Source organism: Anopheles moucheti, chromosome 3 (assembly GCF_943734755.1).
Source record: "Anopheles moucheti chromosome 3, idAnoMoucSN_F20_07, whole genome shotgun sequence".
In the NCBI taxonomy this organism is placed as follows: Eukaryota; Metazoa; Arthropoda; class Insecta; order Diptera; family Culicidae; genus Anopheles; species Anopheles moucheti.
In genome coordinates this window covers 18,616,987-18,644,683 of record NC_069141.1, presented here as the reverse complement: position 1 = coordinate 18,644,683, position 27,697 = coordinate 18,616,987, and the positions used below count along the sequence as shown (strand labels likewise).

Here is a 27,697-nt window from a genome sequence, read left to right as displayed (position 1 = left end):
GTTTAGATGTTAACCTAGAAACAATTAGTACGCTGTGTTGAGATCGCTATTAGGTGGCTGTTAATTTGTGAAACAACTTCACAGCGAACGATCACCCATCGCGTAACAAAGAGTTCCTGAAAGTGTCATCTCCCATGACGTCACACTTCACCGCGTAATCATGACTAGGTAAAGTAAGAAACCCTTTCTTTTTTTAAATGATAAACCAGTGAAACAGTTTAAATGAAATTCCATCGATAAGATGAGCAACATAAGCACACAACAATCTATCATGAATGTGCACGGCGGTGCAGAGGTATTGTGCGTTAATTGGTCACACGGTCATCAGTGATATCGGCTAATCATACATCGATAGTTTATTGATACGGGTTATTTAAGAGTTTTTATCACTGCCGCGGTCGCGGTCTCAATGAAAGGCTCTAATTACTTCACATCGTCACTGGCGCGTTGCGCGTGTATGTGTGTACGCAACGGAGTGTCAAAAAACCAGAGAGTGAGGAAGAAAAAGCAGTAAAAACATCATATATAGAGGCAATGTTAACGAAATTGCTACCATGTAGCTGGTTTTCGTACGCATTTTTGATTGGGTTGGTGTATTAATCGAATCGAATTTCATTTCTGAACAACTTCATCAGTGCATTTAGGCTAAAGGTAAGCGTAACAACCGTTGACAGCGTAAGCGAAGGAAGTGTACGCAAGAAAGGGAGGCAAAACATCGTCAAAGTCGAACACGCAAAAATAACGTGCGACATGTGAGTATGTGTGTATGTGTGCGTGCCGTTCGTTAGCGAAAGCGTGATGAACCATGCGTCTCCATTGAGTAATTCGTGCGGCGTCGGAGACTTCACAACCATTTTCACAACTCACCCGTGCCCTTCCACTGTAATGAAAAAAGAAAAACAACCCTCACGGATTGGTTAGTCCACACCGATTCCACCCAAAAGCGTACCATAAAGGACCCACGGTTCGGTCTGAGCGTGTGTTCGATGCCAGGACCTCCCAGACATGGCACGTTTCGTGCGGTAATGGAACGCAGCCGGGGATATTCTGGTTCTGTTTCCCTTTTTTTTTATTATTACACGCGAAGGACGAAAGAAGCGACCAATCCGTTCCACAGTGTACCACCGTTGGCTTCGGAACTAATACACACCAGTACATACATTGCAGTACGGTGCAATACAGACCCCCTCGACAGCCGACGGACGGGGCAGCGATTTGAAACATTCTTTTCCGTTGCGACTTTCAGTCACCGTTTGTCGCTGGTCAGGCAAAGATCGTGTGAGTTGCACAGGGCGGAACGGTGTACGGTGCGCTCGGTCGGATGGTCCGAGCAAAAGCGTTAGTGAGTTAGTGTTTGTTTGTGAGATGAGGTTTTGCTGTTGTTGTTGTGCTCACCAGTATATGCTGCATAGCACACACAAGCGCGAGTGAGCATAGTAAGTGGCAGTGAGCGTTCAGGGATTTTGTTGTGATTTCTGTCTGCGATGAGATCATCGGCACCCATCGGTGTGTGAGCAGTGTTCAGCTGTGTTTTTGTTGATTTTTTGCGAAGTGTTCATGTATCGGACTGGGTTTTGGTTGGAAATATTTCAATAATTAATAAACCACAATTAAAATAAGTGACTTCAAACTTAAGGATATTTGAAAACGAGCACCGTTGTCGATGTTTAGTGAAATAAAAACAACGACAAAACACGGCCCCTGTGGCCGAAAGACGTCGCTGTCTTTTGCGCTACTCCCTGCGAAGGGATTCGAGCGAGCGTGTGGTTGGTGAATTATTAATGATTCCCGTTGCGACACTCGCACGGAAGGATTGGAGGGAATTGCAACAGGAAACCCGTGGGAGGGTGGAGAAGGCTGTCGAAAAATGTCCACCAGCAAAGGGGTCGGGCCCCGGAAGGAGGTTCGTTCACTGGTTGCTTTCCCGTGTAATGGAGTGGCCCGTTTTGGTCGTATGCGGACGGTGTCCATGTGGAACTTGGGGCCATCGAACTGCTGGCGCCTCGAACACGTGGGAATGAAGAATGTGTGAATCATCGTAGGCTGAAGTTTTGTGAAGCAAAAGAGGGGAAACCCCCAAAAAAGAAGAAAAAAACAACAAAAAAGGTGTCGAAAAGTGAACGTGTCTGTGACCCAATTTATTTTCTCTGATAGCTTAATAGTTGACCTACTGACATCGGCGAAGTAGAACAGTGTTGAAATGGGATTTTCCGGGAAAAATTGGAACTTCACTTCTATTTCAAAATCAGGAGAATGGTATTGTGACATTTACAGTGTGGAAAACATTAATACTGGTGGTAAAATGTTCAATTCTTAAAGGAACATTCAAGGAAAAAAAAAGGAATGCCGGTTTGCAAATGCTTTCTAAGAATAGTTGCAGGTACTTGGGGTATCTTAGTGAGCACTTTGCAGCTGCTGGTAAAAGACCGATGGCACTCAAACTCAAACCAGCGGACATAAAAGTCAACCAAAGTCGACTCACGGTATGACTTCTTGACCGGTTGCCGGTACATGTTGGGGGATTGCGGTGGTATCTTCGTTTAAAAATTTAGTACCTCAAACGTACCATAGAACGTGGCCTCACCGTAGCATAAAACTACTCAAGCTCCCAAAGCTTTATTGCTGTTTTTCATGTTTTTTTTTCTGATGACCTTTCCGTTGGCCATTTTCAAATTTGACACACAAAGGGAGAGCTCATGTTCGTGACGTACTCTCTCTCTTTTTCTCTCTTTCTCTCTCGCTCACTTTCTTGCAGGGTTCAAAAAGCTAAAAGACCTTCAAACGTTGTTGGAAGGAAAAGCGAAACATAAAAACAACCATGAAAGCACCTTTAGCGGTGATTTCGGTGATGCATCCTGGTGCAGGGTTTTCGCAGTAACTGGTGACGATGTCTGCTACTTCAATAAGCGCTAGTGCTGCCAGTTCGTTGTGGCACAGTTGACAAAGCTCCTCAGTGCTGCTGTGAGGTTTCTGTATTTGCTTGATGAACTTTTAAATCACTCAGTCGAATGGAATGAACCTTCCACGTGCAGTTTGTGATGGGAAGAGTAACACTTCCAACCGTTGACGAAGCGCATTGCTGGTGGACTTACAGGAAGCCTATCCCGGGGCAAATGCAATACATCCGAGTGTCTGTGGGGATCGTACATGTGGTACATTCCACGTTCGGTAAAGCAGCGTGCAATGCAGGTATCGGTATATGATATCGTAAATCTGTGTTCGAAGCTTTACGATTCGAGACATGTGAAACGAAGCGACGGAATCGGGCACCGGGGTCTATAAAGTTCGATAAGATACGGACACCGACATGTCGATCGGGGTGATGCAGCTGTTGATTTTTATGGTCGCTTTACAGTATTTACAGTACATAAACTTTGCCGGGGAATCGTATAAATTGCGCCGTTGCTCATTTAATAATTCATGCCGACTGTTGCAATATCGATATATCGATGGTGTACTTGGTACGAAAGGACATTGGTTATGCTGTCGTCTGGGTAACAGATAGTAGGACTCGAGAAGGACTCATGCATAAATAGTGCAGCAGGAAAATTGATGTTTAATTGTATGATTACAGCTGTATTCCATGATAATTATCTATAAACACTCTAAAAGATTCAATTGTGGTTGATTTGACAAATTACTTTGGCACTAACTCTTATCTGAAGTACACAAGTCACTCAGTTCCAAAGATACAGATTGAATTACGAAACAGTGCTAAAACGTCAAATGCAATTATCTCCAATTCATGACATTCAACGAACAGGTTGACGTTTTTGTTTATCTTTTAAAAAATGGCGATCTCTTTGACGTAAGGTAAAAGTCTACTTTTGAGTCCTTAAAACTGATTCTTCTGTGCAAAGCTTAATTTGGAGATTATCTGATACTGATCCTTTTTATAATTGTGATCCTTTAAAGGTTTGTTAATTTTCTTAATTTTAAGATTTGTTTCTATTATTTAATTATTTAACACCCTAATTTACTTGAGCCATACTTGAAGTTTGAAGGAGGTCTTAAAATGAATCAAAATGTAAGAAATTGAAACAAAAAGAGCAATTTTAAAATGACTACGTGAGCAATGTTTCGTGATAGTCTCACTTTTCTCCCTCCCCTTCCTCTTCTCCTACCCCTCCTCACAATCCCAAATGCTCGTTGTGGTCGTAATGATCTCATCTGCCACTCCTCGGCCCGGGTCGCCCCGGGTTTTTTATTCGGTAGCTTAGCAAAGACGAACTCCAAACAGATCTAATAATTGATAAGCTCAAAAAAGCAAACGCACCGTGTACTCGCGAGACCACCGCACGGCAAATGGTACCTGCCCGGTTTTTGACGATCACGCACGCCCATACGACCAACATTGGTCATAAGTTTAATGGATGAAAGATAATAAACGAGCGGCATGGGTGGCGGTACTAAAGTAATCGCACTGTGTGTGTGTGTGTGGCTCACCACCGAATGGGGGGGTGAGTTTTCGGTCCCAGGCGTACCGTGTACCTTCGGCATTTCGTTCGGCTTCATTCGGGACCGTGGCGAAATTTCACCGTCACTTGAGTCAATTCACTTGGTGCCCCGGTAATTGATGGCTCATCAAGTAAAGTTTAACCTTTCATAAGCCACACAATGTAATAAGCGGTGCGGCAGTTTCGTACTCGTCGCCGCTGTGGCAGCTACCCCATCGGTAGTGTAACGAAGATGTGCGGTAAAAACTGCCAAATCAAGTAGGCAAATAAAGTGGCCCGAGTGGAATGACCGAGTTGATGGAGATAGATTGATAAGTGTGATGAAAATGTTTCTGACGTGGGGTTATTATGCTTAGAGCAAACAAAAATGTAGCGGACTGAAAAGGATTGATAAATGAAAGGAAAGTCCTTTTTTCATAAACTGAATATTACCCACAGTAAACTGTAACTGATAAATCGTTAAGAGGATAGACAGTACATTCTAGGACTCAATAACTGCTCAAAACAACGTTCTGCGAATTGGTATCCATAATGTCTTCAAGGAATTGTTCGTTCGGAATGAAAAGTAAATAATTTGTCCCAAATTCTCTTACGTTCCAATTGCTTAAGTTCATGAAACATGATTAGATTTGTGGTCAGCTTTACGTCTAAATTTGTTATGATGTTCAGATTCAAATATAGCCATCAACATATTGAGTGCTATGGATGCCACTTTTGGATTCCAATCATGACAAATTTCCCAGAATTAAATTTCAATAATGCTATATTTAGATCTTGAAGAAACTGGTCTTTTGTTTCGCATCCTAATCTTGAATTTGTTCACGGTATCTAAAGGATCCAGATTAATCTGATCTGATTATTGTGTTCCGTACGGGGATGTCCTACGGTGTGTTTTGTTCGTTTAATATCTTTTAACAGATTCGATAGCTCTGATAAGAGCCGATGTTATGCCGACACTGGGGTTCATCCTGGGGTCCACACGGTGTTTCTTGTCGCGACAAGAAGGTTGCAGGAAAAAAGAGGTCGAAACACAAATTTTGACTTCTTTTATATCCTCCATGAGGATCTCATTTTCCTTCAGTGTGGTGGTGGGGATCTCATCAGACGTTTCCCATGTCTGGTTCGCAAATGACCCAATTAATATTTGAACGTCAGACGCTTACACATGCGTCTTTTAATCGAGATCGAACAAATTGAATCCTACAATCGGGTCCGTATTCCACTGCCCAACACCAAACTCGACAAGCACTAGATTACATTGTTTAATTTTAATTTTTTACTGACTATTGAATGCCTATTGTAAAAAAATACTTTCAATCCAATAACAGCGATAGAGATCTGTTTAGAAAAAAAAAACAACAAAAAATGACCGTGAGCAGAATAACTTCCACATTCAGAAAATGCTAAATAGAGCCAGCCAAAAAAATCTAACAGAGCAAATAGAGTTATTTTTTTCTGATACACCACATAGCTTTACAACCAAACATCGCACCAAACCGACAAAGAAAAGAATTCCATACAATATGACGCGTTTACAACGCGCTCAATTATGTGATTGATCCATAGCCGGTCCGGTGATGGGTTACGATCGACAGCTACACCTTCAATGGTGGTTGTACCACGCAGTCTTGCAAACGCTCGCCGAAACTCACCGCTTCACGGTCGGCAAAAGTAAAAAAGATTACCTACACTTTCGTTCCACTCATTTTGGAGGTTTTATTTTTAGGTAACCCGTAACGTCCGTTCGTACCACCCACCCAACTCTGGGTCCCATCGTCCGGATATAACCTACCGAGTCGGTTCGAATTTTCTTTCCGTTCGGTTGCCGTTTTTGCTTGGCTACCGTTCGGACACAAAATTGGCCCTTCTGCCCTTCCCCCGGGGCATAAACCATTTCCACCTGCACCTTTCTTGCAACGCCGCTAGTCCGGCTGTAGTTCGGGTTTGTCTTAATCCATCATCGAGGTCACAGGAATTTTGCGAGCCGCGACGCGACAGCGACGAGCACGATGACGCTGTGACACCTCGCCTTTGGTACGGATCGGTTTTCAGTTTTTGTGAAATGTACATCCTGAGCCGGGGGTTGTACTTTTTGTTTTTTTTTGGTGGACGCTAACGAATGTTGAGTGGCTGCATGCGGTCACAAGACTATGCCAGCACGCAAGGTTGTGTCGGACAGGTTTTTTTGTTCGTTTGTTTGTTTGTAGTTTTTAAGGGTAGGGAAGGTGCATGGTGTGATGGGTATGACGTCATACTACGGCACTCACTTATAAACACTTTGACCGAGAAGTTGGAGAACGAGCTAGAATCGATGTTGTGTGTGTGTGTTTTTTTTGCCTCCGTTGTCCCCCAGACAGAGAATGTCAACCCATCGTACGGATGTTGCGATACTGCACCCCATGGGGACGATGGGGTTTGTTTTTTTTGGGTATTCCCTCCTCCAGATCGAAGGTCAATGTGACGGTTAGATTGGTGGTGAAATATTTCGGCATCGCACATCGTGTCCGATGGTTCAGAAATTATTGCAGTGTAACTTGTGCCAGAGTTGTTTGATCAAGAAAAGTTTGGCCCCACCGTTCCCCAGGCTTGTGCGCTCCAACACTGGAGGCAAAGTTTTGCCATGGTCATTACAATGGGGTTACAAGTGAAGAAGACAAACATTTGTGTTGATGTTTGGCTTTGCCGTTAAAAAGGAATCGGAAGTGCCCCGTTTCGGTTCAGTGGTTGGATATATCGTGAGAAAAACAGCAATTGCTGCCCATCAATAAGTTATGGTTGAGTTAATGAAATATACAAATCGCATCACTTCGGACGGGGTTTTCCCCTCGAACCGATCGAACGGGATTGGTTTGCAGGGAGAATGGGATACACCACTTGCGATACATATTTAATTGTGGGAACATTCCAGACACGAAGTGGTGTTGCACTTTTAAAACCTCACGCTAGAACGCACTGGCAGGGAATTTCTCGGCGATGGAGGCGCCCAGTGATTCTTGTTATCGGTACTGTATGGATGTTCTTGGGATGGGAACTAAAATGTGTTATAGAACACGTATGTTCTATGTTTTATTTTTTCCACTTTGTCCATCCATCTATTAAGAGCGACAATAATAGAGATACAGTGGAATGTATGAAGAATGGTTTCAGGTTCTTTTTTGCTCCGTACAAAAATTGTTCCAACAGGTGGTTTATTGCTTTATTATTACTGTTGATAGCAAGCAAAAAAAAAACGAGACAAAGCAACCTCAGCCCAAGCTCACGGTGGATGCTGAGTGGATTAATTCAGTGTCAACCGCAGGCGTTGGATAATGAAGTCATTCTTATTGGAGCGTCCGTGGGGGATTTTTTCTCACTCTCTCTCTCGTAACGATATTTTACTACACACCCTTACACGCTTAAGCGGGTCCGCTATCTATGGTTTACATTTTAGGTCGCTTTTACATTTACATCTGAACACTAAAGAAGAAGGGGAAAGCAACGCTGCCAGCTCATAAAGCGTACCCGTAGCGGTTTTGTTTAGATAAAAATTATAAACTGTGATAATCCGAAGGCGTTAGCACGCTGGGCCATAACAAAAAAAAGGGGCGAAGGTTATGTACACCCAATTGAGCAAATAACTTGAGCCGGCAAGAAAAGGACCAACATTCGGTGGCTGGTTCGCTTTCTCTAGGGTGCGCTAGTGCGCTCCTTCCCACCGAGATACGGATGACACCGTGAGTGCAACCATCGCTGGGGCTGCTGATTAGGGTCATCGAATGATATGCGATACGCAATTTGCGCCCCCAAGGGGATACGAAAAAGGTTGTGTCCTAAACGAAACGGAACGAAAGTGGTGTTCCGTCTGTGCAAGGAAGTGACGGCAAAGCGAAAAGGGGCGACTCAAGTGTTGTTTGTATCGCCGTGCTAGTGGAGGTTCGTGCGCTCGTTTGTAAAGCATATCTTACATTTTTAGGCACCCCCGAATAAAGTCCACGCGCGTTAAGTGTTTCTGTTCGTGAGTGTGTTGGTTTGTGTGTAAGTGCAAGTGGTAAGCAACCGGAAGGTCCCACACTGTTGCTTTGGATCGTAAATCGTGTAGCCACTTGTGCCAGCCAGCCTGTGGTTAGAAGCGGTTGGCCAGTTTCTTCGACGCTAACCACCGTGTTTATCCGTGTGTATCAGTTCCCGGGCGCATGTGTACGTGAAAGTGTGTGTTTAGTCAACGGTTTTCGGGTTTCATGGAACGCTAGCATGGATTTGATATCGCTTCCACCCTGCTCGAGACGCACGGAACTGACGACGATGGCGAACGAACAACCGATGGCACTGTCGCCGGCGTCCACCTCGGCGATTAAGATCTCGACGACATTTTTAAAGGTACGGTGGCTTTTACCCCCTGGCGGGCACATAACTTTCACCCGCTGTACGCTTTACTGGCCAGGAGTTCGAGTTCTTCCTTTTCTATGTAGTGTAAAGGAAATATCGATGGTAATGTTTCGCTTGCGTTTGAACTTCCATGCGAATAGGGCAATAGGATTCGTCTTGTTTGGCTTTTTCAGAATTTACGACTTGAAGATTACTTGGTGAAGGAGCGAAGAAATGAAATCCAAATCGCTGTTGGCTTGTGACACAGCCAATTATTTCATCCTTGTTTCTTGTGTTAGAACTTGTAAAAGAAAATTATAAACATTTATCTGCGCCGAGCACTTTTTTGGGTTTTTATAATGGTCAGGTAGTGAGGAACCTACGTTTTAAAATGAAATTTCCGTCTTCTTCTTTTCCACGGTCTTTTACCACGTCACGCGACACTCGAGTTATGCGAATTCGAGATAAGTGGTTAGCAAATTTTTGACAATTCGTGTAATTTTGTATGAGGAAGTGATTTTTTTATTGATCAAATTTCAAATTTTTCAAAAATACATTACAGTTTTATATTATAAACATAAATTTAGTTAAAAATTTGACTGAAGTGTGGAAATAAACGTAAAACTATCAATTATTAATGTGCTTTGTACCGTAAAAAGGAGAAGTCGTTCCATGAATACTAAATATAAATGACATTATAAAGGTAATGTAGATATACGGCCTGGCCGTTCTTCTGTTAAATAAAAAAAATAAAAATAAAGGTAATTCGAGTTACGCGAATTGCTCTGGCACGCATTATTCGCGTAACTCAGGAAAAGACTGTATAGAATATTTAAAAAAAGCCCAACACATTTGAGTCTGTTTGAAAAGCGACTTTAAATTTTTCCCAATAGGCTGTGAATGTTATGGTGTCGATTTTTCCAACAAATAGATAATTAAAGTTTGTTGGGTGTTTAAGTTAGTTTCTAGGTATTTATATCCAGTTTTACGCAAAATAGCCGGAATTCTTGTGTAAACTGTTATTAAATTTTTGATCTATCTGGAACTAGGAATAATTTTTTTTAAATTTCTTCAGGGGCGGCCAGGCCGTATTGCTAGGAATAATTTTAACTCTCTGCTAAACAATGACCAAAACAAACACTTGTCTTTTGAGAATCGTTTTTTGCAACAATGCGTTATGCATTGATCGAAATAGTCGATTGGTCCCAAGTCTGGAACTTAAGGTAGGTGAGGTAGAATTTCTCATCCTTTAACCAGATGAAGGTAGCTTTCAAAAAATTAACATCCAGAACAGCAACAATTGGTCGAGCATGGTCGTGATAGACATACTCCTAAGTAGTATGTCAACTCATATTCTGGCTGTTTGCAATGCTCATTTAAACGAAAAAAATTAATTGAATACGCTATGACGCTTTTATGGTGTGTGAAAATATCCAAATGTCTGAACACAGCATGAAGAGATGTCCAATCAACAACCAAAAACGCCACACATATCATCAGAAATTCTTGCTCGAAAAAGTCTCCGTTGTGGTTAATGTTTGTAAAACGCTGCTAACTCACTTGTACACCCAATATCCACTAGAACATACCTCTTAACAGCGGCGGATCAAACGGTATGCGGAGTATGCGGTCGCCTAGGGTCTCGTCGTGTTGGGGGCCCCAAAAATTTGTGCCGATTGTGTGTTATTTGGGAATTTAACAGTTAATTTATAGCAAGAATTTAATTAAAAATATAAAAAAAGTGATCAAAAATATCTTCCTGGGTTATATAAAACATATGTTTCTATGTGATAAATTAAATGCAGAGAAGAATATCGACTTTATGACTTTAAAGTATAAACGAAATTGCACCAGGACCAGGACACTAATTTTCTCGTTGGTCGAGAAAAATTTCTTCGAAAACTACCAGTTTTCGAATTTTTAGTACCAGGAGAGCATCCACGGAAGAGGTAGCACCTAGTACAGCAATTTTGGTCGAAAACCGCCGTAAGGTATGCAATGTTTAAACACTAACTTTCCCGTTGGTGAAGAAAAATTTCTTCGAAAACTACCAGTTTCCGAATGTATAGTACCAGGAAAGCATCCACGGAAGAGGTAGCTCCTGGTACTGCGCCGTAAGGTATGCAATGTTTATACACTAACTTTGCAACCAACTTGCAATGCAAGCTGGTGCATGCAAGAAACTTGCATGTACCAACCGAGCAAGATGGTGCCCAACTTCGTACTTGCATGCAACAAACTTGCATGCAAGCTTGCATGCAAGTTCTTGCAAGCAATTTCTTGCAAGCAATTTTTTGCATGCAAGTTTGCATGCAAGTTTGTATGCAAGAACTTGCATGCAAGTTTGCATACAAGTTTGTATGCAAGAACTTGCATGCAAGTTTGCATACAAGAAATTGCTTGCAAGAACTTGCATGCAAGTTTGCATGCAAGCTTGCATGCAAGTTTGTTGCATGCAAGTACGAAGTTGGGCGCCATCTTGCTCGGCTGGTACATGCAAGTTTCTTGCATGCACCAACTTGCATTGCAAGTTGGTTGCAAAGTTAGTGTATAAACATTGCATACCTTACGGCGCAGTACCAGGAGCTACCTCTTCCGTGGATGCTCTCCTGGTACTATACATTCAAAAACTGGTAGTTTTCGAAGAAATTTTTCTCGACCAAAGGGAAAGTTAGTGTTTAAATATTGCATACCTTTAGGCGGTTTTCGACCAAAATTGCTGTACAAGGTGCTACCTCTTCCGTGGATGCTTTCCTGGTATCGGCAATCTGAAAATAGCTGGTTTGTATGGAATTTCGTACCAGCCGACGGAAAGTTTGAGCGAGATTAAGGATGCTTTCCGTTTCATCCATCTTCCTTACACTAGCGATCGCTCTCACGGGTTTGATAGTATGCAATGCAAAAGTGATGGGCAAATTTATTCCACACTGCAGGTGTCACCTCTTGAAAAACATGTTTTCCTGGTATCGCAAATCTGAAAACAATTGTGTTGTTGCAAATCTGAAACAACGGTCTTAAACATCAACATGAGCGAAACAGGTTTCTAAGAAATTTCTCTGATTGTTACCGTAAAGTAAACCGATTGAAAACTGTACGTTGGGCGAAAAATCGTAGAAGGCGTTGGGTTAATCTGGAATCGTAAATGTACGTAAATCGTAAAAAATGTGATCCAAGTAGTGGCGTTATGGTTCTGCTTAGCGTATACAAACGTTTATATATAGACTAGCTTACTAGGCCCGTTTACTGGGCTACGCAACAGAACTCTGAGGTGTACGCAAGGGAGCTATCTTTCCGAGACTTTGCTGGTGTTGTTAAATCATGTTTGAAGTACATCTCCCTAACACCGACAATACCATAGCAAATTTATAGGCCCTCCTTTAAAAACTCCGCCCTGGGCCTCCAAGGGGATTGATCCTCCATTGCCTCTTAAAGACATCACTCGATGAAAATGTGCTGGTCGTACTGTTGATTTAATTCATAGTCATTTATGCATGATCAATTCATTGCATTGTTAGAAAAATTCCATTACCAAACGCACCGTTTGCTACCAGCCCACAACACAACGGCATGAAAAGCACAATTAAACGCCTCGCAAACAGATGATATAATTCTCCTATTATAAACGCATGAAGTGCAGCTGACTATAATTACGGTTGGCAAAGCTCTATCTATCATAGTTACCTGCAGCAATTCCCGGCCTGTTGTTTGTTGATTGATTACTGATGCAAATATCATTTACCGTGCATCGATCGGAAGAACCCCAAGAAAATCGCTCGAGATAAAGACATCACGGCGTGCGACTGATGAGGCTTCATTCCGTCATATTATTAGATTTTCTTAAACGCATTGTGCAAGTCCCAGCGGTGCTCTGTTCTAAAGGCGAAACGGTTCATGCATTAAAGTGCACACAGACACATATAGCCATCGGCACATCGTGTGCATCATGATTGTCATCATCATCATCGCCTCATCATGTGACAGCGAGTGTGTGGGTTTGTTTTAGCAGGAAAACAATAATTTCCCAATGAATCGCTCCATTAGACGGGGAAAGGGAGATGTTGTCCTTTGTGCCGTTCCGTTGAACCGTGTCATTTCTTGTGCATCCTTTGGGGAAGGTTCGCATCCTTCCCATACGCCTTCCCTTGCGCCGACCGTTCCAGCGGGAAACGAGACACTATTGTCGTTGCATTAGCACCCATTGAACAGGTTGCAATTCGTCGGGCGCCATGCTGAGTGTGCTGCTTCCATGCTGCACGCAAACCGCCGTTGGCTCGGGGGGAAAACTAGCAAAACTCGAGCACGGTTAGTTGCGTGTGCTGTGGCCCATTTTTGCAGTACAAACTGCAGCTTCATTCGCGCGCAAAGTGAATTTGATAACGGCGTGGCCGCACGTTACCTTGTGGGGAAGGGATTGCACCATCACACGAGGTGCCGACTGGTGGTTAAGAACGCTGACGCCAAGAATGTTGACGCCATCGGTTTGTGTAGCGTTCCCCGGGGACTGTTTGACCAATGGCGGAAGGGTGGTGTGGTCGCTACAACAGCATAATACGTTGGCTTTGTCGACGTTCCCGTAGGTCTTGAACTTGATCTTTCTGCTCTTTCTGCATCTGGTGTGACCGCTTCTAATCTAATCCGTCGATACAATCTGCTTCCAGACGCCTGTCAAGACGGACCAGGACATACTCCAGAACTCCATGCTGGAAGACGACCCAAACTCCAACACAATACTGGCGAGCACCGATCTGACCGGAGGCAACGCTGCGAACCATCTCGAGAAACGGCCACGATGGGGACCACGCCACAAAGGCGCACAGGAGCTGGCGAAGTTGTACAGTAACGGTAGGTAGCGCCGCAGTGATGCGTTGGTGCGGTCTGTTTTTGCTTTGATAATCGAGTCGCGCGGACAATGCGGCGACCACGGTGTCGGAACGGTGTTAGGGTTTTTGTTCGTCTGCCCGCGGACCTGTCAGTTGCAGCACGGGCTGGGTGATGGCTTAATTATGCGCTGCATATGGGGTTCCGTTTTCCCGGGGCGTTTCTCAACGTGTGCACGGCGATCGGCGTACGGCGATAAGATGCCGAGAGTGAAAGATGCAAGATACCAACCGCCAACGGGTGCGCTCACACCCACGGGAGGGTGTTGGAAGTCACAACATGCGGGATGAACATATTTTACTGCTATCGGCTTGCACAACTGTCATTAAGTCGCGGGTTGCTGCGTTCGTCTGCCGGACCGGACAGGCATTGGGCGGGTACTTTCCGGGTGATTTAATCACTGTCTACAGCGAACGAGCTGTGCTGACGATTAGTGCTGGTTAGTGAGGTTATTAAATTGTCAAACCACGGCTCAGGCCATGTTGGTCGAGTGTTGCGGAGTGCTTTGCGAAATGATAATCAGCGCTAATGGATTTCGGAAAGGATTTGTGAGTTTGTTTTTATCAAAAATGGACATTAAAGCACAATGAATGGAAAAAAGGAATTTTGAAAAGCAAAAATTGTGTACTAAATTGATACATTCTGACGGACAGTCAAGAACCAAAATTGGTTTCTGGTTGTCAAATTCTTTCGTTTCATTCTCTTGAAGTTCTTGGTCCATGTCTTTTAAAAATTTTAAACCAATCTCCATACACCAAAAGTAAGTTAAAATTCTTGCAAATCGTATGTGTTGAATAGTTGAACGTATTTCTATCACAATTCAGAATTGTTCAAATTCTTTAAAGCTGCATATCACTTGTACTATCAGGGTTCGAAATTAGATAAAAAACAGGTTATTATTTTCATTCATATAATATGAAGATGAATCACTTTTAGATGATTTTAGATCAAATGTATAAAAATTTATAGAAAACTTAGTAAAAATTCACAATTTGACAGTTCTTTAAACTTTTGCGTGTTGGAAGAGATAAAAGTAATTTTAATTTGCCTTAACAAATTAAGTTATGTAATTTGACTGCACACAAATTTCGTAAAGTTCGTGTAAAATGTCTTCTTTAAATAATAATATTATTACATTATTGTTAAAAAAAATATTTTGCCAATGCACACCCCTAAAGTTTGCATATATTTCAAAAGACAATGAACAAAATTTATGCAAAGCTGTCTATTTGATTAGGGAATTAAAATGAAATATTTTTGGCATCTCCTCTCTTAAGCAGTGCATTTGCAATGGTGCCAAAAGCGTTTGTCGAACGAAACGTGACGGGTTCGTTTGTTGCTTCGCTGGCAAGGTTATACACGGAACGGTTGCACTTTCTCCGCCATACTGTTGCTGTTCCTACGTAGACAGTTGCATAATTTTTGTTCCCTTCTTGCAGTGCTTTCGAACGAAAGCTAAAACCTTGAGACGGCCAAGGATGTTCGATATTTCGATCATTTCTTTCCGTTTCATGTTGGCACCAAACGATGACACACAAAGGGTGGACAGCAAAAAAAAATGGCCGTTTCGCTCCACTGTACGGGTAAGGTCAAACTGGTTCGTCGTGGAGTTGGAAGCTTTCAACCGACGATGACAATAAATGCTCCATTTGGCAACCGTGCGGGTCACTTGAAGAATGCTTAGAAAAGGTGTATCGCACTATAAATATGTCCAGCTGTAGTTGATATGCGACCCGGAAAACGAGTCCTGGGGTGGGGTAACAAAGGAGAAAACAAAATGTCGGATATATTTAGAACCCCGGAGCGGGATTGTGTGAGTGTTTTTTTTCTTCAATAACAATTATAAAAGCACTCACTGTGTGTGTGTGTGTGTGTGTGTGTGTGTGTGTGTGTGTGTGTGTGTGTGTGTGTGTGTGTGTGTGTTTTTTCTTTGTGCACACACATACACTCCTTGGTTGATGATATTTGTTGAATGAGGTTCGGCCACGGGTACGCTTTTTGGCTCGTCGTGCCTTCCTGGTAGCTAAATTAGCACTGTTGCTCGGTGTGAGTCCGGAGCGATAGGAAACATTAGCGTACGGAACAACACGAACGGAAAGCCATTGGAACCGGATGTAATGTACCGGCGGTCCCGTTGTGAGCGCGGTCCAGCAACCTCCTACTTTTCGATCCTTCATCCTTCGAGGCTTTCCGAAACATCGGCACAGTATACTGCGAAAGGGAAGTGGGTTTCATCAAGCAACAAATACACGTACCCACGGAGGAGAACTCGCGCCCGCCATTGTTCGCGTGGCTGGACATAAATAGTTCCAGCACAGGCGATCACCATCGGTCAGCAGGCTTGTTTGGTTGAATGGTTTTCGCTACAGGTTCCAGCTCGGACGGTGGAGCCGCCTGGTCATTAGCCGGTGCCGAAAGATTGTTTTATGTAAATGTGATTTGACTGTTGATATTTACCCTCTGGCCGTACTTTTACTTCCTTCCGCTTAGCACTCAAGCGCCAGTGGTTCCATTTTGGGCGCTGTTTGTTTCTTTCGGCCGGCCGACGTTACTGGGGGGTGTTTAAGCAACACAACCTGCTCACAACTCGTGCGCTACACTAATGGGGCATGCTTAGTCGGTCACGGGATTTGCGGTTAGCATAAATTGATTGGAGATTGCTGCGAAATTGGCCGTGGAAATACGACTGCACGGACAGACGCGTAGAGCCCGTCCCTGGCGATCGATGGGTTTGAAATAAGATTTGGTTGGAAATGTAAATCGATAAAGACAATTTGTCCCCGGTAGAAGCACTAATGCTGTTTGAATTGCGATTTATATCTCTTTGAGCTTCTGTTTTTCTTTTAATATTATGATCATCTTTTATTGACGATTACGTAAATTGACGATTACTTAAATTGAAGTGATTACATAAGAATCATTTTTACCGGTTGCTTCGCTTCAAAATTCTTCAATGAAAGTTAAATTAACTGCTCTTAAAAATACCTTTGTTAACCATATTTTGTGACATTTAAATCATTAGTGGGCAATGTTAAAGGTCATAATTTGAAGATAAAAATAAATTAGCTCTTAATTAACCGCATTCACCGACCGCAAACGGCGGAGCTATAGCGCAAAAAAAAGTAGGCTGGGGAAAATGAGCTAGTGACATTATGACTCTTTGAAAACCCCATAATTGACATTCCATTGCGGTTTGATGTAATTATCTTCGCTCGAGCGGCCAACGGCCTTTAATCTTGTTCGTGTCTCTGGCAAAGGCGTGAGACATCAAATTCATTCGTACATTCATTGCGGTTTGAGCAAAACGAACAAACGCGTTGGGATTCCAATGTGGTGGGCAGTTGTAACCAACAAACTTTTGCGCTTGTTATACCGCATTGGAGCTGTAAATTAATTATGTGTTGATCTTTGCAGGAAAACGAACTCAGGAACTTGTCTGCGTTTACATCTGCATCTCGCTGATGGTGCTGAATCTCGCCCTAATACTAAGACACTTTCGTTTCGAGCGCATCAGCAACGTGGTGGTGGCGGCCATCTTCGGCATACTGACGGCAGACTTCGGTTCCGGGCTGGTACACTGGGGTGCCGACACCTGGGGGTCCGTCGATTTACCCATCGTCGGTAAGGTAAGTTACTTGCGGGAATGAGCTTTCGTGCAGCATCCATGCCTTCAATAGTAATGCTTGCGATAAACTCACTGTTTGTCTTTTCTAACTGGCAGAACTTTCTTCGACCGTTCCGCGAGCATCACATCGACCCGACCTCCATCACACGGCATGACTTCATCGAAACGAACGGGGACAACTTTATGGTCGCGCTGCCAATACTTGGCAAGCTGGCGTGGAACTTTTTCACCAGAACGAACGCGGAAATACAGCAGGACTATGCTATCAGCGCGTACCTTTTCCTCTGCTCGATCTTCATCGCTATGACCAATCAGGTAAGACATTGTCGCTTAAGTGCATTGTGTGGAGTAGTTGGTGAGTGATTGAACTGGTTAACGTTGATGTTTATTCTGTACTTTGCCAGATTCACAAATGGTCCCACACTTACTGGGGTTTACCGAGGTGGGTACTGTTTCTGCAGAATAACCACATCATTCTGCCGAGACGCCATCATCGCATTCATCACGTCGCACCACACGAAACCTACTTTTGCATAACGACGGGATGGCTCAACTGGCCGCTGGAAAAGATAAAGTAATTATCTTAGTTCGAAGTATAGATCGAAGTTGATTTCTCGTGTGAAGGAATTTAAGCGTTTCCATTTTGCTTCCCAACAGATTCTGGTCCACGCTGGAGGCAATCATCGAGCTATCGACCGGACATAAACCACGGGCGGATGATTTAAAGTGGGCCCAAAAGCATACCTGATCCCGTCACACCGTCGCATCCATTCTGGCCCATCCAACCTCGACCGGACTGTACCGCGTGATAGCAATTGCTTTGAATTTTACGAAAGGATGCATACCACCCGGAATCATACCAACTAACCAGCAATATCGCATTTTGTGCAACCAACACTAACAATAAAGTTGCACAGTAGGGTTGTAAAAATGGGAAACGAGAGCGAAAAAGAGAGAGTGTGCGTGTGTGTGTGAGAGAAAGGGAGAGAGAGTAGATGTGTGCTTTTGTGCTGCTTGTGCACTCGCACACATTATAACTAGCGTTTCGGAAATATTTTAACGTGCGTTTTGAACAATTTTGATACTTTTTACGTACGCAACAGTCGTCAGTTAGAGGCAGGAAGAAAAAAAAATAAATAAAGAGAACAGAGAGAGAGATATTATAATGAAAACTTTACACATTTTTCCGCATGCTCAGAATCGACGTATGTAATGTAACATTTTAATGGCTCCACAAAAAGAGCACATGAGCGGCTTTGAACGTTATATTTTAATATTTTTAGCATCAAAAATTCTTAAGCCTCAGGATAATTAGCAAAACAACACACAATTTAAGAAAATTAGGAAAATAGCAAAGTTTTTTATATTCCGTACACCTTTGTATACAGTTGTTAAATGATGATCTTATAAATCTTATAAAGAATTATAAATTTTGTTATCTTCTTTCTAATTTTCACAAATTTTACACGAGGTCTTTTGTTAGCAAAAATTCACCTATTAAATACTTTGTTAAAATCATTTGTAGGGCTGTTCTTAAAGTTTTAATTTAATGCTAAACAGAGGTATGTGGTGAAACAAACAGGTATACGAGAAAACATGTTTTGTTTCAAACTATTGTTGATTAGATATAAAATTTATCACACCGGATGCCTGCTTACTACTAAGCACAAAAGCTAGTTCAACAAACAAACGCGTAACAAACTAAATCGTAAGAGAAAAACAACAAAAATCATACCTACACAAGAACACCTGCAGAAAATGATTATTTTGCACTAGCGTAAGACTCAATCGTACAATCACGTTTTGTCGAATGTATTATAGCGGCCTGAAGCGGTGAAACGTTCGGGGAACAATAAACACACTGTGCTACAATTGTAATGTGTAAGGCTTAGACATTAGTTTACAAATACCGAAACGAAGTACAGAAAATACACTCACGACAAAGATATTTGCTGAAGCTTTAGGCGATGCAAAAAAAAAACAAAAAATAGACACAAAGAAGAAAGACAGAAAGAAGTAAGGACGGAGGCACAGGATAGCTTTTTATGCAGAAAAGATGCAGAGGAAACAAAATTTATACTGTAGCTTATGTAAAAACAGTGTGAAAACAGAATCACAAAAAGACGTTAATAGTAAAAAGAGCGAGAGAATGAAATTAAATCGCTTTTAGTTGATTATTCTTACGTTCCGAGAGTGAATGAATTGCAGAATGCATCGCTTGCAAGCAAGAATCAATAACATCGCAAAGAGTATGATTAATAAAAAAGAGATGCAAACTTAAGGACATTCTGGATGTATTTTTTTTTTTCGTTTGTCTTGCAATTCTAGATGATGCATTGAATGTTTTCTGTGCAGAATATAGCGTTTCCATTTTTTTAAGCTGGGCACGTATTCTGCCAATCATATTTGAAGCACACATAATAAAATATTCAATCGTCTGTCAATCGGAAGAGAAAGCATGTCACAATAAATAAATTACCATGTACCTGTTGCAAGAACGTATTGCGAGTCTACGAACGCTGGATGGGCAGTTTTAAAGCAACATCCTACGGAAAGTGTTCCAATTCGAAATGAGATCCGCAATGGAGTTTTACAACGCAAGTTTTAAGAGGCTGAAGATTTCCAGCCGTCTTCTTGGTGCTGGTATTTGGGAGAAGTATCACGGCTTTAATTGGGGACGTATAGCGAGTGTGACGCAGATTTTACTGTTTCTGGCTTTCCACGTTTGGACGGGATACAAGTACCGACATAATGCGCTCGAGATGCTGGAGACGCAATCGCTCATCTGTACCGGGGCTGCGCTGATGATCAAATACTTTACGATGATCCGGAATGGTGACCCGATCCGCTTACTGACCGGCACAATTGAGTCGGAGATGTACATCAAGTATTCCGAAACGTCCAACGAATATCCGGTGGTGTTGAAGTACAGCCGTGTACTGTACTTTCTCGGATATATCATGATGGTGGGCTACTTTTCTTCGCTGTCTCTCATTTTTGTCAACCCACTGTTCATGTACTTTACCGAGGGTCGCATAATGTTGCTATTTTTCTGTGAAATTCCGTACGTGGATTGGACGGTAACGAGAGGGTACTGGGGCACTATCACGTTGCAGCTTGCATTCTACGTCACCGGGGTCTGTGGGTTGATTTTGGTCGATTACTTGTGCGCCTATTTCACCATCAATGGCTTGCTTTACGTGGACATTTTGCGCTTTCATCTGGACGAGCTGAGTGAGCTGTTGCGTGATCCGGGTTACCAAAGGCGAACAGCAACGGATGTAATCGAGAAGGTCAATCATAAGTGGAGACAGTGTCTAGTGGAACATCAGCAGGTTGTTGAGTAAGTAACGCGATTATGATGGAATTGATGGATTGATATCTTTGTAACTTCAAAATTATTGAACTCAGTGCCCTTGATCGATGATGATCGATCAGGTGAAGCCATATAATGGATTTCGAGATAGATTTTACTATCATTCATTTTAGTGAATTACAATAATCCGACATGTTACGGAACCAATTGAAGTAAAAGTCTTCAAATATATCCAAACGTGCTAACGAATGATTTATCTTAATTTCTAGATATTTTGACAAATTTTCCGATTTGTGGAGTATGATCAACCTAGCTCAGGTGGGCTGTAGTGTGTTCGGCATTTGCGCCAATATGCTGATAATATTTCTAGTAACTATCCAAACGTTTAAGGGCCACTTGCAGAAAAAAGATCATTTACGAATCGTATTGTGTTTTCTAGACCGATTGGTACGCAGCGTATCCCATACTCTTTGCCCTGTTCATTGATCTCTCGGTACATTTTGTGTTGGGAGCTGTCATTGAGGGAAAGGTGAGACGAATGTTGGTGGGGAATATGTAGAACTGAACATTAGTAATACTACTTCAATTATTTAAGGTCGACGAACTGCACATCAGTTTGGTTCATTTTCCTTGGTATTTACTGGACGATCGACGGCAGAAGGAATACAAACTACTTTTGCTACGAGCGCAACAACCATCCGGTATGTCGATTGCCGGACTTACACCGGTTAATTACGAAACGTACACACAGGTAAGAGCACAGGTTTCGGTGGGGGTTGGAAAAATGTTTAAAATTATCTATTTCTTTAATACAGATTATGAAAATGCTATATCAGGTGTTTGCACTTGCAATGAACGTTTTAAAGTAGAGCATGTGGTGAATATTTTTGAAAACAATTTAAGAAAAAAAACACATTAGAAATGATGAGCACAGCCGCTGTGGTGTTTGTAGCATTATTTTCATGAGCATGGTTAGCAGTTTACCATGGGGTTAATTGTGCTTATAATTGCTTAATAGTATGAAACAGATGTGCGATGGAGGCTTTTGCAATGCTGCACCGTTCGTCGATATTCCACACGCTTATTAAAAAATATAGAAGGATGTAAACTATTGATTTCACAAAGCTCAACAGTAACCGTAGGGGGTGCAGAAGTTGCAGTGCTCAACCGTACTGATCTGTGAATTTTATTTCGTGTTACGAATATCTCGATCACGGTTGGATCACGCGGGTTTGGAGTGTATCATCTGCTGGCCTATTTGAAAAGTGGAGTAGTATTATCTTTGCCTGATGTGTTCGATGAACGCATTGACTGAAGCATCTTCATGATACATTCGGTCAAGCTTGGAGCCATGCTGAATGATCTCGAGAGGGATGTTGAAAAGGGAGTGGAAATACGACAGAAGTGACTACAGTGCATTAACGATCATAAACTGACGACTAGGTAAACAGAAGGCTGTTGCAGTGATATGCGATTTATTTACTGTCATTTTTGCTTCGATCATCCCAGGTTCTTGAACATTGCTGAAGAAACTTTCGGATTGGTTGGCCTTGCTATGGTTGAAATGGGATTTTTTACCATATGTGTCTGCATGCTGCTGGTAGTGTTGGTATGTAGTCGTTTCTTGTACCATTTCTCATTTATGCAATTAATGAAAAAGTTTCCTTTTGACGTATTGGTATTCCACGTACTGCTTTTTGTTGGTTTTGTTTGGAGAGCTTACTATCTATTTTATCATCGGTCATTTCGCAGAAGTTAAGGTAAGCAATAAGTAATCTTATACAAGGTGTGCTTCGAATATGACAAATAAGTAAATATTTGCTTTGTAAAGCTTGATGAAATGTACAGCAAAATAGTCTCGATGCATTGGTATAATCATCCGGTTAGGGAACAGAAAGAGTTTCTCTTGCTGTTCTGCAGACAGCAGCGTCCCATGTTGTTGACAGCTTGCGGTTTTATACACATGAACTTTGAGACGTACATGAGCGTAAGTATGTTGTTGAGTAATTCCAAACTTGTTCAGCCTGCGTTCTTAATATAATGTTTGGTTCACAACTCACTTCCAGGTCTTGAGAGGATTGTATCAGTTTTTCGTAATGATTATGCAGTATGTTAGTATGATGCTTATTTTTATTTATTTATATTTCCGATGCTTATTGATTATTAATGTTGTTTTAAATTAACATTTCTTTTCGTTTTATTAATCTTATTTAGTCAAGAAATTAATGCTCTAAATATTGAATTCTATAAACAAGAGAAATTCGGTAAGAGTAGTAGCACTGATAGTAGTGGGCAGAGTGATAGCATTGCATTGTATGCAAATTCAATCGAGAGGGAATCAAAATGGTAATCGAATGTTAATTAGAGTGAGATTTATGGTCATTTTAAAAGAAATCGAACATTGTTATACTTAACAGAACTAGGCTATGAAGGAACGATTTATTGTGCACAAATATTACAATCTTTTGAGTAGTAAGCTAACAAATTGAAATGTATTAAACGCAAACAAACAGCTGTCTGAAAGTCACAATGTTTAAACAATAAAATGCTTTAAAGCATTTCATAGACATTTGATACGATATTTTATATATTTTATATTTCTTTTTTCCCTTAGTGTGGAAATTAAAATTCCTTTATTGAGGCTAAACAATAATTTACAAAAATATTTTGAATCTAATATTACGAATTGGCTGCTAGATACAATTATTATACCACAAATAACTATTTCTCATCAGATTGGTTTATAACTTCGCACGGGTGATTTAATTGCGTTTATAATTGCAACGCTGCACTACACGCAGATGTTCCTCTCGCTTAGTAATAAATAATGAAGCGAAGAAACTGTTGATTCCACACACCTCACCAATGAAGTGATGATGGAACTGCGTACCATGAAAGAACTACTTATCAGTTGTACATTGGTGTGCATTTTGATAGGTCGATCAGATTATCTGTTAGAAATCGTTTATTTCTATATCACTGTACAGGTTTGCTTACTTGGTGATTTAATTCATTTACAAATGGCTACCGTTGAAGGCTTTCGCCAGCTTTTGAAGCCGCTGATATTTTATTCGAAAATCATAGGTGTCGAAATGTGGACGGCTCCAGGAAAATTTCTGCCAGCGTCATATTATCTGTCGTTCCAACTTTTTATATATTTTATCAGCACTTTATGTACAGTGATAAAATATTGGAACGATCCATTGCACATAATGAAAGTTCTCGTTACATTGGGCACAGCTGTACAGGTATGATGGAAACATATTTAAAGCTAAACGATAGGTAATGAATGAATTATCATTTACAGTTGTATATAAAATTTTTCGTCGCCCATTTCAAGGCTACTGATATCAAAGAACTTACTGAGATAATAATAATGCTCGATGTTCTGGAACGTTATCAGAAGGGAACAACGGAAGAAGTGGCAGTGCTAAATCGAACTGGTCGTTTTCTTCGGATTTTATTTCGCGTTATCACCACAACGTGTATTATTTGCGGAGCAGCCTTTGCGTTATATCCAATATTCGCATATTACAAAACAGGTGCTTTATTACCTTTGTTGCTATACGAGCTACCGTACCTTGATTGTAGCACCATCACTGGATATGTTTTCAATATGTTGTTTCAACTAAACCTTCTCGCGGTCGGTGTTATGGGAGTGCTGCTTGCTGATTTATTGTACTTGATGATCGCGATGTACGCAATGACTGAAGCCGATATTTTTATTTTACACCTTGTTGAGCTTGAAGCCATGCTGAATGATCCCATGAAAGATGATACAAAGAGACCAGCCATACGAGAAAAGTGGGTGCAGTGCATGTTCGATCATCAACAGGCGACTAGGTAAGTCGAAATTTAAAATTTGTATTGTAATAATTTGTATGTATTGTGTATTAATTTGTATTGTGAAATTTAACATGTGATGTTGTGGGCCATTTATTTTCTTCAACATGATCATCAGCTTCTTGAACACCGTCGAAGACATCTTTGGAATCCAATGTCTAGCGCAAGTGGTCATGGGCGTGTTTGCGATATGTGTCTGCATGCTGCTAGTAGTGTTGGTGAGTTCTAGTTTTATTCAACCGAATAATCTGTCCACTGTTACAAACGTGATTGTTAATATTCTGATTGACTTATTTGATTTGATTATAATGATTTAATAACAATTAAGCAGTAACGAATCTTTCTTCATGTTTCAGACGGATTGGTATCCTACGTACTGCTTTTTATTGGTTATGTTTTCGGAGCTTACCGCTTACTTCGTCGTGGGCCATATCATTGAGCTTAAGGTATGCTTGTAATGTTTTGTGCGATCTTCACTGTCACGAATGGAGTAAAACTCTTTGTTTTCCTTGAAGATTGATGAAATGTACGATAAGATCATATCCATGCCATGGTACAAGCTCCCGGTGAAGGAACAGAAGGAGTTTTGCTACCTCGTATCCAGACAACAGCGTCCCATGATGTTGACGGCTTTCGGGTTTCATCCAATGAATTTCGAGGCGTACATGAGCGTGAGTAATGTTGTATTGTTATTTAAATGATTTTAATTACATGAATAGTTTCATGCATCTTATTTGATATTTGTTCGTAGGTGTTGAAAGGTTTATACCAGTTTTTTGTAATGATCATGCAGTACTTCGGATAAAGTATAATTCAGAAAAAGTTGATAAATAATGCAACAGTTGTTATAAATGTGCTAACAAACAGTACAGTATGAATATTAGAAATGCAGAATAAGTCTCGCTTGAGTTACGGAATTGGGAAATGAAGATAAAGAATGAAAGAGATTAGCTAACGAGAAAACAACGAAATTGATAGCATAAAAGGTTTTAAGTTTATTAAATTAGTCGTGAAAGCTTTCTGAAACCATCCGTTGAAAGCATGAAACATTATTCGATTCATGAATAGGATATAATTTATAACATTATATTTAAATTTGAACTAGCAGAAACGATTCTTGTACCACACGTAACATTTTACCATCAGATTTTCGCACTTTCGCACGGGGGTTTTAATTGGACTTGTAATTGCTCAGATGTAGCAGATGTTGGATGACGCTTTGTACAATGCTGCACTACACGCAGATATTCCTCACGCTAAGTAATAAATAATGAAGAAAATAAACTGTTGATTCCACATACCTCAACAATGAAGTGACGTTGAAGCAGTGTACCATGAAAGAACTACTTATCAGTCACACGGTGGTATGTGATTTGATAGGTGGTAGAGCAGATTATCTGTTACTAAACTGTGTTTGGCTTCACAATTCTTCAGTTGTGCTTATTTGACATTTGACTTAAACATATTTTACAAATGGCTACCGTCGAAGATTTCCGTCAGCTTTTGAAGCCGCTCATATCTTATTCGAAAATGTTGGGAGTCACCATGTGGACGGCTCCAGGGAAATTTCTCCCAGCTTCGTACTACATGATGACACAAATGGTCATCTACCTTATCAGCACATCACACACAGTGGTAAAGTATAGGAATAATCCATTGCATTTGATGAAAAATTTCGTTACATTCGGCCTTGCAATACAGGTACGATTGAATTTAGTTTCATAGCAAAAAGCAGTTTAAATAGGAAGATACACAATTTCTGTTTTACAGCTTTTCATTAAATATTTTGTGTTACACTCAAAAGCACATAAGGCGAAAGTACTTGCTGAAAAAATAGAGCACGATGTACTGGATCGTTATCAGAAAGGAACAACGGAAGAAGTGGCAGTGCTTAGCCGAATTGGTCGCTTTCTTCAGATTATGTTTCGAGTTATACGAGTAGTATTTATTGCTACTGGAGTTGGCTTTATATTATACCCAATATTCGTATACTACACGACAAACGTATTGTTACCTTTATTTTTGCATGAATTACCATACCTTAATTTTAGCACCATCACTGGATATGTTGTGAATATGTTGTTTCAATTGAATCATACCATCAACGGTATTTTTGGGTTGTTGGTGGCTGATTTCATGTACTTGATGTACGCAATGTACGCTCTGGCCGGAGCCGATATTTTTATTTTACACCTTGTCGAGCTTGAAGCCATGCTGAATGATCCCATGAACGATGATACAAAGAGACCAGCAATACGAGAGAAATGGGTACAGTGCATGTTCGATCATCAACAGGCGACTAGGTAAGTCGAAATTTAACATTTGTATTGTGTATTAATTTGTATGTATTGTGTATTAATCATGACGATGATCATGATGATCATCAAAGCTTCTTGAACACCGTCGAAGACATCTTTGGAATCCAATGTCTAGCACAGGTGGTCATGAGCGTCTTTACGATATGTGACTGCATGCTGCTAGTAGTGTTGGTGAGTTCTAGTTTCATTATACCGAAGACCTGTCCACTGTTACAAACGTGATTGTTAATATTCTGATTGACTTATTTGATTTGATTATAATGATTTAATAACAATTAAGCAGTAACGAATCTTTCTTCATGTTTCAGACGGATTGGTATCCTACGTACTGCTTTTTATTGGTTATGTTTTCGGAGCTTACCGCTTACTTCGTCGTGGGCCATATCATTGAGCTTAAGGTATGCTTGTAATGTTTTGTGCGATCTTCACTGTCACGAATGGAGTAAAACTCTTTGTTTTCCTTGAAGATTGATGAAATGTACGATAAGATCATATCCATGCCATGGTACAAGCTCCCGGTGAAGGAACAGAAGGAGTTTTGCTACCTCGTATCCAGACAACAGCGTCCCATGATGTTGACGGCTTTCGGGTTTCATCCAATGAATTTCGAGGCGTACATGAGCGTGAGTAATGTTGTATTGTTATTTAAATGATTTTAATTACATGAATAGTTTCATGCATCTTATTTGATATTTGTTCGTAGGTGTTGAAAGGTTTATACCAGTTTTTTGTAATGATCATGCAGTACGTTGGATAATGCATAGTGCCCAAGGAAAGCTACATTTTATTAGAATGCAAGTACTGCTTCTAAAACACCTGCAACACACACGCGCACCAGTAGATTTGCGACAAGCATATGATCAGATTCTAATAACACATAATGACTTAATGACACGAGTATGCTAATTGCCTTGAA

At 41.1% G+C, this 27,697-nt stretch overlaps 4 protein-coding genes across 5 annotated transcripts; all 4 read left to right on the top strand.

The window, feature by feature from the left end:
- The first annotated feature begins 48 nt into the window (after positions 1 to 48).
- On the top strand, positions 49 to 18,492 carry LOC128303199 (plasmanylethanolamine desaturase). Of its 2 annotated transcripts, XM_053040067.1 has the most exons (7): positions 1,351 to 1,436; positions 8,410 to 8,813; positions 13,460 to 13,643; positions 17,094 to 17,305; positions 17,401 to 17,619; positions 17,709 to 17,878; positions 17,962 to 18,492. In XM_053040067.1, exons 2-7 carry the CDS (start codon positions 8,688 to 8,690, stop codon positions 18,050 to 18,052), a joined length of 1,002 nt encoding a protein of 333 aa, XP_052896027.1. In that variant the 5' UTR covers positions 1,351 to 1,436; positions 8,410 to 8,687; the 3' UTR covers positions 18,053 to 18,492. The 2 variants fall into 2 exon arrangements, with proteins under 2 accessions (XP_052896028.1, XP_052896027.1); XM_053040068.1 differs by lacking the exons at positions 1,351 to 1,436; positions 8,410 to 8,813 and adding an exon at positions 49 to 168.
- A 1,382-nt stretch (positions 18,493 to 19,874) lies between these two features.
- Positions 19,875 to 22,846, top strand: LOC128300597 (uncharacterized). Its single transcript, XM_053036719.1, has 9 exons — positions 19,875 to 20,647; positions 20,890 to 20,989; positions 21,060 to 21,149; positions 21,216 to 21,371; positions 22,225 to 22,229; positions 22,281 to 22,380; positions 22,452 to 22,607; positions 22,687 to 22,731; positions 22,835 to 22,846. The coding sequence occupies exons 1-9, from the start codon at positions 19,875 to 19,877 to the stop codon at positions 22,844 to 22,846; spliced, it is 1,437 nt and encodes a 478-aa protein (XP_052892679.1).
- A 1,150-nt stretch (positions 22,847 to 23,996) lies between these two features.
- On the top strand, positions 23,997 to 25,268 carry LOC128300592 (odorant receptor 30a-like). Its single transcript, XM_053036710.1, has 5 exons — positions 23,997 to 24,463; positions 24,582 to 24,681; positions 24,820 to 24,909; positions 24,979 to 25,134; positions 25,215 to 25,268. Exons 1-5 carry the CDS (start codon positions 23,997 to 23,999, stop codon positions 25,266 to 25,268), a joined length of 867 nt encoding a protein of 288 aa, XP_052892670.1.
- A 1,857-nt stretch (positions 25,269 to 27,125) lies between these two features.
- On the top strand, positions 27,126 to 27,538 carry LOC128305314 (odorant receptor 30a-like). The gene is made up of 3 exons (XM_053042699.1): positions 27,126 to 27,179; positions 27,249 to 27,404; positions 27,485 to 27,538. Exons 1-3 carry the CDS (start codon positions 27,126 to 27,128, stop codon positions 27,536 to 27,538), a joined length of 264 nt encoding a protein of 87 aa, XP_052898659.1.
- Positions 27,539 to 27,697: the final 159 nt, after the last annotated feature.